At 52.7% G+C, this 9090-nt stretch overlaps 1 protein-coding gene across 7 annotated transcripts in view; it reads right to left on the bottom strand.

Moving 5' to 3' along the window:
• Positions 1–2195: 2195 nt before the first annotated feature.
• Positions 2196–9090, bottom strand: part of MIGA2 (mitoguardin 2) — a 29902-nt gene continuing 23007 nt past the window's right edge. For 2 of the 7 annotated variants that reach the window (XM_049895942.1, XM_049895944.1), the window contains 5 exons: positions 8756–8854; positions 8324–8458; positions 7430–7483; positions 5647–5763; positions 2196–5316 (listed from right to left, as the gene is read on the bottom strand). In XM_049895942.1, the coding sequence (XP_049751899.1) occupies positions 5110–5316; positions 5647–5763; positions 7430–7483; positions 8324–8458; positions 8756–8854 (612 nt within the window). In that variant the 3' untranslated portion in view covers positions 2196–5109. The other 5 variants (XM_049895940.1, XM_049895941.1, XM_049895946.1 and 2 more) reach the window with 4 other exon arrangements.

The following is a 9090-nucleotide window of genomic DNA, read 5'->3' as shown; positions in this document are numbered from 1 at the left end:
TACAGCTGAGAACATAAGGCTCAGAGCGTAGGGCCATTTGCATGGTCGCCTGGCTAGTATGTGGTAGTGTCAGGATTTAAATCCAGTTTTGCCTGAACCACCCTGCATCCCATGAACCAAGTTGCTGGCCACCTCTGCCCACCGCCCGAGATTGGGTCTGGCCTTTCACCTCTGACCTCCCTGGCAGGGAGCTCATAGCCAGGTGGCCCAGAGATTAGAGGCACAAAGTCTAACTCCATGCACCATGCTGTTTAATACTCAAAGTCCTGGCAAGCTATTAAGAAACTCTTTTCCCCCTCTCTGGAACTGTTTCCTAGAAATGTGGCACCTGCTGCCTTCTAGGCTAGAAGTTCATTTGTTCATTTCAGACAATATTTGAGCTCCTGGAAGTCCCAGGCCACGTGTGGGTACCAGGGATGAAGAGAGAACATTACCAGCAGGGACATCACCCTATGCATTGTAGAACTCCTGGAACCCAAAGACAAAGGGTCTTGAACTAGAAGTGAAATTTTTGGCTGTCAAAAACTCTGAGAGGAGCCTTCGTCTGTCTCCTAGAAAAGAAGCTTCTAGAAGGCTGGCCTGGGGTTCCACATGCCATGGGGCTGAGTCCCTGAGACAGAAATGGTCAGACTCAACCCCTGGGCTGAGAGCCAAATGACAGCAGGGATTGTGTAGGCTAGTAAACCGGATGGGGGTGGGGGTAGGCCTGGTCTGTAGTGTTTGCTGCTCTCCATGGTGTAAATACTGTCTTCTCATTGCAGCCGACTCAAGCTGCTACCATGACATTACTGAACAGGTAGTTGGAGAGATGCACAAAGTCAGCTCTCGAGAGCCAGTGTGGTGTGAGCCAGGCCTAGCACAGTCCCGCACTGCTTGTGTGATGCCTAGTGCAGTGCTTGACATGCTGTAGGTATACAATGAGTGTTTGGTGAATGAGTGAATGCTTGTTCTTCAACTTCAAGTGTAGTTCCTGGAAGCCATCTATATTGTAATTCAAACAACTGCTTACCGTGCATTTGGTGTGAGCCACGTCACGCGCCAGACTCAGCATTGCACTACCCTCCTCGCAAGTGCATGAGATTCGGTCTGCAAGGTATGAACAGAGAAGCCCCATGGCTGCTTGTGACCCTATGTAAACACTAACAACTCCAAGGTGAGGAGCATGGGGAGGCAGACAGAGCATCGGGCTAGGGTTCAGGCCTGGTGCCCATCCTGAGCTGCCATGGACTCGCTGTGTGCACTGGCATAGTGCACTAGGGCTTCCCCTTTCATCAAAAAGGGTATTAATATGCTATCTACTGCTGTGTAACAAACCACCCCAAAACCAAGTGGCTTAAACCACTGCCATTTATTACTCAAGATTTGGTCTTGGCTCTGCTGGGCAGTTCTCCTGGGCTTGGCTGGGTCGCTCAAGCAGCTGTTACCATGTGGTTACTCGCCTGGGCCTGTTTGGGCCACGAGCACCTCCCTCAGACCTGGCAGTCTACTGGGGTTGTTGGCCAGCACACCTCTGTTCTCCAGCAAGAGCCCAGGTTTCTTACATGGCCACAGCTGCTTCCAAGAGGGCAAGTCCTGATGCACAGAGCTCAAGCCTCTGCATGCATAACATCTGCTCTCATGCCATTGGCCAAAGCAGGTCACATGGCCATGCCCAGTGTTAGTATGGAGAGGACTATACAAGGACTGGGATCCCCAGAGGCATGATTCAGTGGGGGCCAGTATTTTAGAAGTCCACAGGGCTTCCCAGCTCTGGTCTCTGGAAGCACCTGGGACACCTTGTCTTGCTTGAAAAGAAGCGCTCAAAGACGGGTTGTAAGGAGAGGTGTCAGAGGGACCCAGGAGCCAGCTTGAAGGGGCTGGCCAAGTCCGTAACAGTTTGAGTATCAAAAGGATGATCATAACTGAATGTAAAATTGCTAAACAAATCAAACCCATGAGAAGGGGGATGGTTGTACATGATGAACCTAATCAATGTCGCTGAATTGTATATGTAAAAAATGCTGAAATGGCAGGTGTTTGGTTATAATACATACTTATCACAATTAAAAACCAAAAAGGGGGGGTGGGACAAAGAAAAGAAATGAAAACAAAATACAAAAGAAAAACCAGATAAATGAATAAAAGGGGGAATACCATTTATTCAGCAATAAAGAAAATACTGATACATCCATGTTTTGAGGTTCAACATGGATGAACTTCAAAAACATTCAGTGAAAAACGCCAAGCACAAAAGACCACATACTGTGGGATTCTATCTATAGGAAATGTCCAGAAACTGCAAATCTATAGCGATGGAAAGCAGATGAGTGGGGGAGACGGGGCTGGGGGTTAATGCAAAGGGGCACAAGGGTCTTCTGGGGGTAGTGAAGATGTTCTACAACTAGATTGTTTTAATGGTTACACAAGTCTGCAAATTTACTAAAAATCATTAAATTGTACACTCCAAATGAGCACATTTTATGGTGTGCAAATTATAACTAAATGAAGCTGTTTAAAACAAAACAACCAAAACCCAAGACCCTTATCTGCCATTGGAGTGAGCACAGCATTATATGAGCTTACATCTCGGAAAATTGGTAGAGGAACGATTTAGGTGGAACTTGGTAGGTGGAACTGCAGTCCAGCCCCAGTTGGCTGCGAAAAGCTCTTTTCCAAATCCCAGCAAAGATATTAGAGAATTACTGATAAGCTTTTTTAGGTGTGATTATGGTATTTTGGTTATGTCGATATACATGTGAAATAAATATGCCAAATATTAATTTCTGAATCTAGGTGTTGGTTTTGTTTATATATTTTTTTCAAACTTCTCTGTACATTTGAAATTCTTCAAAATAAAGTTTTTTTTTAAAAGTACCTTTCAAATAAAACTTGCAATTTCCAACTGCCAGTGTAAAAATCTGAAGATCTGATAAGCTTGCACCTGCCCCATCCTCACACATTCCAACCTGTGAGTCTGCAACCCTGGCCTGGTTCAACACCTGTGTTTTACAGACGTGGAAACCGAAGGCCAGAGAGAAGTGATTTCTCAGGCTGGTGACTAGGCTGGATCCACACACAGCCTACCAAGGGACAGATGGACCCTGTCAGGCTGCCAAGCAGCCCAAATGGGATCACAGTCCCCAACAAACTACTCTGGACCTTTATCCTCCCAGATCCTCCATCAACTGCACCCCAAAGAGTAGGTCCCTGGTTCTGGCCCAAGAAGCAAATAGCCACACATGTGCCCAGCAGTACCGCCACGTGGAAGGAAATCGTTTATTTGACTCACATTCGGCGCACACACTCTACCGTACAAAAGTTGGAAGCTGCAACAAATTGAGTGCCAGAGTCAGTGCGTGGACGTGTAAACAAAGACAAAATGAAAATGCCACTTCTGTGTAATTCAGGAGCAAATCAGAGTGGGCTGGGATTCAGGCCCAAGAATACATTCACAGAGCAGGGTAAGTGCAAATGAACGGAATGTCAGGAATGGAGGGGGGGCCATCTGGGTTCCTTCCTGCCCAGGAGGCTGGTCCCTCCTGGGCATCAGCCTCATGGGTGGACGTGGGGCCAGAGCTATCATCAGTGCCCAGTGGTCCTCCAGTCAGGGAACAGGAGGATGTGCACCAGGACAGTCTCAGAGACAAAGCCATGCCCGATGTTACCCTCTCCCTTCTGTGCACCCTTCTGTCCCACATGGGCATGATCACCCCACTCCTCGGACATCCTTTACATTCAGGGGAGAGGGACCCAGGTCTGAGGAGCTAGTCCAAACTCCAGAGTATGGAAAGCCAGCAGATCCATTTCTCCTGCAGGTCTCTCAACCTGGGAAGGGCAGTCTTAAAATAAAGTGTTAAGGCAATAAATAAAACATCCCAGCTCAGGTGAAAACACTGTAGTGAGTCTGCAGGGCTGACAGGAGCCTGTCAGTGTGGGGATGGAGCTGCAGGACAAATGCTAACAGGACTTTCTCTGCAGGATCAGCGGGGCAGCGCCACCCTGGACGAGGGCTCTGCACAAGCTACCAGCTTTGAGAGCATTTGTGCGTTGAGGTGAAGGCAAGTGCCGGAAAATCCGCACTATCAAAGTTTCTTGTCTGAATGAGGGTCGGGGAGCTGCTCCAGACATCCTGACTTCTCCCCTGTGGTCCCTGGGCCCCCTCATTCCTGGGGTCACCGTGATAGCAGCACAGGTGCCTGAGAGTGCTGGCAAGGGCCCCCAGCTCAGAGCCTAGGATCACCCAGGGAGTTCCTGACTCACAGAGAGGTGGGTGGGAGGGGGGCACGCAGCCCCACCACGTCCCATCTTTGGTGGGGTGGTGGTGGAGAGGACACAATCTTTGGCAGGGTGAAGGAATGTGAGTGGACCTTTCGGTGCTTGGGGTTGTCAAGGGCCCACCCCTTGCCCAGATATGAGCACAGGAGAGACACCAGCTCTCCCTGCCCCCCTCTGGATGGTCTAGGCCTGCCACCCATGAAGGTGCCCTGTTCCCCTAGCCCTTACTCTGTGGCCCCACCCTCCTCTCTGGAGTTGCAAACACTCTAGGCTAGTAGCAGGTGGTGGGATAGTCAGGATTGTCTGCCAGAGGCCTGGACTCTGAGGCCATCCACCCCCAGATTCATTCTCGGTCAGGACACCCTGACCTTTAGCACAGTGCCCTCCCATCTTCCACGTCCACCCTCCTAGCTCCACTGCTAGTGTTTCTGTCAGCAGCCCCTAGGGCCTCCCGGCTCTGCCTATCCCAATTCTACTCCTCCATGTAAACACCTTTCCCTCCCTCCTCTCTTCCCTTCTCGCTCTCTCTCCGCCTTCCTCTCCCTCAGGCCCGACGAGCCACTGGTTCTAGCCGCTGCTTTCCCCCCAGCGATAGCTGAGGGCAGTCAGGGTTCCAGTAGGCGGGACCCCACTCCAGGCCCTAGCATCTCCAAGGAAGATTGCCTCTGGGCCTTGAGGATTTCCAGATGATGAACCATGGTCTGGGCTTTGCCACCCATGGACACCCATTAGGGCAGCCCCTGGGGGACCCAGGCCCTTTGATGCCAACCCAGAAGAGGGGAGGGGTAGCCTCTCTCTGCCACCAGCCATAAGAAGGAGGCCCAGGCAGCCCCCCTCCCTGTCAGCCATGCTGCTCTACTGCAGTCCCTCCAGGGGCCCGTTTTCTCGGGGCAGTGTCCCATTCAGGCCGATGGTGCTGGCCACTGGTGTTCCCAGGTAGCCGAGCAGGATCTCGCTGCGGCGCCGTGACAGCTTCAGGATGTCGTCTGCCAGCGCCGGCACTGATGTGTAGCGCACGTTGTCCAGGTCAAACATGTCCCTCAGGTACTGCACGATCTGGTGCTAGGGGCACAGGGCTGACGTGGGGCCCGAGCCAGGTCCCCTGCTCCCTCCTAATGCCCTCTAGACCACCCAGCCCTCCTTGTCCCCAGCCAGTGCCCAGCTCAGTCTCTCCCATCTTGGGGCTCCTCCCCTCCTGAGGCTTCCTCTGGATCCACCTGGGCCAGCCTCCCAGCAGAGGAGCAACACACCCCTTCTCCAGGCACCCCAACTCCACCCTTCCTCTGGGAACAGGTCCAGGCCCAAGCCCTCACTCCATTTTTGAAACCTCCCAGGGTTCCTGTCCCAGGGCCCAGGTGAGAAGTAGCAGACACAGCCACACCTTCAGTTTACCTTGAAGAAAGCACAGACTTCAGAGAGCTGTGGCTTGGGCCCAAGGAAGCCGAAGGCTAGGACAGGGCTAACATGCTCCGATACGGAGTAGAAATGGGAGATGAAGCCATCAGGCACCTGTGGGGGTAGGGCAAGGCTGAGGGATCAGGCCAGGGCCTGGGGAGGGTGCAGGCGGTCGGGTCCTGGGTCACATAAAGAGCTGGGCTTTTCTAAGAAGTTTCCTGAATACGACCAAATGCTTTGAAGGTCAGAGTAGCAGGGACGGGGGTCTGGGGACCATGGTTTCAGGGGACATCTAGGTCAACTGGATAACAAAATATGCTAAGAAAACGTTCTGTATCCCACTTTGGTGAGTGGCGTCTGGGCCTTAAATGCTAGCAAAGCGACCATCTATGATGCATCAATTAGTCTCAACCCACCTGGAGCAAAGGAGACTGAAGAACACCAAAGACACAAGGTAAATATGAGCTGAAGAGACAGAAAAGGCCACATAAACCAGAGACTACCTCAGCCTGAGGCCAGAAGAACTAGATGGTGCCTGGCTACCACAGATGCCTGCCCTGATAGGGAACACAACAGAATCCCTGATGGAGCAGGAGAGCAGTGGGATGCAGATCACAAATTCTCGTAAAAAGACCAGACTTAATGGTCTGACTGAGACTAGAGAGACCCTAGAGGTCATGGTCCCCAAACCCTCTGTTAGCCCAAGACTGGAACCATTCCCAAAGCCAACTCTTCAGACAGGGATTGGACTGGACTATGGGACAGAAAATGATACTGGTGAGGAATGAGTTTCTGGGACAGAAAATGATACTGGTGAGGAATGAGTTTCTTGGCTCAAGTAGACACATGAGACTATGTAGGCAGCTTCTGTCTGGAGGGGAGATGAGAAGGCAAAGGGGGACAAAAGCTGGCTGAATGGACATGGGGAATACAGGGTGGAGGGGAAGAGTGTGCTAACTCACTAGGGGGAGCGCAACTAGGAATACATAGCAAGGTTTTTGTATGACAGACTGACTTGATTTGTAAACTTTCACTTAAAGCATAATAAATACAAACAAAAAAGAGCTGGGGTTGTGGAGCAGAGTTGTTTCATTAACATAGTTGCTGGGTGAGCCTGGGCCAGTGACAGGAGCTTTCAGAGCCTCGGTTTTCACCACTGCAGTACAGGGGTACCCATAGGCTGCTGTGGGAACTGCATGAGGTGGCCCCTGGTGGTTCAGCACAGGAAGGGCCTAAAGCATGTAGCATTAGCAACAGCTAGTATCAGCTGGGAAGTAGAGCCCTGCTGACAGAACTGAGCAAGGGATTGCAGCCCAGATAGTGTAGCCAGCTGCTGTCTGGGAGCACAGATAACAAACAGCAGTCCAGGAGGCGGAGGAAGGCTGTTCTGCCTGCTTCCTTGGGGGCACGTGCCCCACGCCCAGATGCCTCTACCAAGCCAGGCGCCACTCCTAGAGTGCCCGTTTCCCTCTTGTGTTCCTGCCAATATTTCTGGAGGCCTACTCTGTGCTGAGCCCTGGGGGGTGAGGTGAGTTAGTCTACATGTGCCGTTGGGGAGCTGCTAGTCAAGGGTGATGCAATGAGGGGGTAGGGTGACCAGTGCTGTGACAAAGTTCAACAGATGCAGCAGAGCTTGGGGGCTCAGCATTCCTCCACCCAACCCATGCCACCCCCCAGAGCAGCACATGCCCAGTGGAGCGGTGGCTGAGCCAAGTGCCCAACAAAAGGCGTTCCAGACATGCCACGGCACTCCCTGGGGGCCTGTCATGGGGTTACTCACCATCAGCAGCCTCCTCTTGGCTTTCAGGACCGACCAGCAAGCAGTGGCCAGGGCCTAAATCAAAGATGGTCCCCACCTGGGGTGTCAAAGCATCAGGCCCCACCCCTGCCCACCTCCCAGCCCAGGACCAAGCCCTTATTCCCACTTAGCCCACCTCAAGTGGGAAGACAGGCTCACATCTGGGCACAGACACTGCTGTTTCCCTCCTGCCAGTTTGGAATCAGAACACCGAAATTTGAGTCTTAACTCCAGCCCTATTGCTGCAGGTCCCTGGACTACCTGCTGAACTTCTCTGAGCCTCCATTTCCTCCTCTGTAAAATGGCTATGGCATAGCACACCCACCTCACTCAGTGGTTGTTGGGACCAATGGTTTCTGCCTGAAAACTGCCCGACACCTAATAAAAGAGTAGCCCTGCTCCTTCTCCAGTACCATTTCCACACATCGCTGGCATAGCAGGCCGCACGTCAGCCCCTGCCCTGCGTGGAGACCCGCAACGGGCTCTCTCCCTCTATAGTTTGTTGCTTTTCTGTTTTTTTTTTGTAGTTTTTCCAAATTTTAATTTAATAAAAAAATAGGATGCATTAAATTTGAATAGAATTACTAAACACAGAAGGAGGAGAATTAACCAACGTGAAGACACAATACAGAAAATGCACGCCACGCTGGTTCTAAACTGGTATGGAGGGAGAGCAGTGGAGTCACCTGGGAAGGTTCTCTGGAGCAGATGCCCAGTCTGCCCAGCCACGGCAGGCCCAAATCTCAGAGGCAAGGGAGCCTGGGCAGTGAGGTCCAATTGGAAGGGGAGCCCCATCTTGATAACCAAAGCCAGAGAGATGCAAATGTGTGGGGATGCGTGAGTGTGTGTGTTTGAGGGTGCGGGGCAGTGACACACCGTCTCCTTGAAACTGTCAGACAGCCAGCGGTTCCTCAGGACAGCAAGAACTGAGGACGGCGGGTTCTCCAAGTCCTCGAAGGCGTCCATGAGGATGAAATCGAGCACGATGTCAAAGAAGCTCATGCACACCACCTGCGAGAGGGTGCGCTGCACTTAGTCCCAGGTGCCTGAGCTGCAGGACCACTGTCCAAATGGGGAGACTGAGGCCAGAGGAGGCAGGTGCCTCCCTGGGGTGGCACAGTGAGTTGGGGACAATGGGGACTGGGGCATGTGGGTGCCCTGCTCTGCTGCGCAGTGGGGTGCAGCCTGGGCCTGGGGCAGGGCAGGAATTGGGGGCTCCCAGCAGTTATGAAGCTGAGGCATCCCCTCCCTGCTCAAGCACCTCAGATGCAAGGGACCCCAGGGACAGCCCCAGCAAGGGCAACTCACCCCACGGCCCTCCAGCTCCAGCCGTGTGGTGGCCCAGGTCTCGGGCCTCAGGGCGTAGCTCAGCATCTCCTCGTAACTTTCCAGGAAGCCTTTGGGGCTCTGTGGGGAGAAGCACAGCCTGCTCTGGTCTCGGTAGAGGCCCCAAGACCCAGATGGGCTAGACCCACAAGAGTTAGGCTGGCCTATGGATGGGGGACGAACAAGGGTGGGGTTGTGTCTTGTCCCCAGGCAGCAGTCACTGAGAAAACAAGCCAGGGAAGAGTTGCTTCTCCAGGAAACCAGGGCATGTCTGGGGGAGACTCGACACAAGTGCACCCAGCAACCTCTCTGGCCCG

The sequence above is a fragment of the Elephas maximus genome, chromosome 9, assembly GCF_024166365.1.
Source record: "Elephas maximus indicus isolate mEleMax1 chromosome 9, mEleMax1 primary haplotype, whole genome shotgun sequence".
Classification (NCBI taxonomy): Eukaryota; Metazoa; Chordata; class Mammalia; order Proboscidea; family Elephantidae; genus Elephas; species Elephas maximus.
The sequence above is the reverse complement of the archived record's forward strand: the minus strand, read 5'-3'. Positions and strand labels throughout refer to the sequence as shown.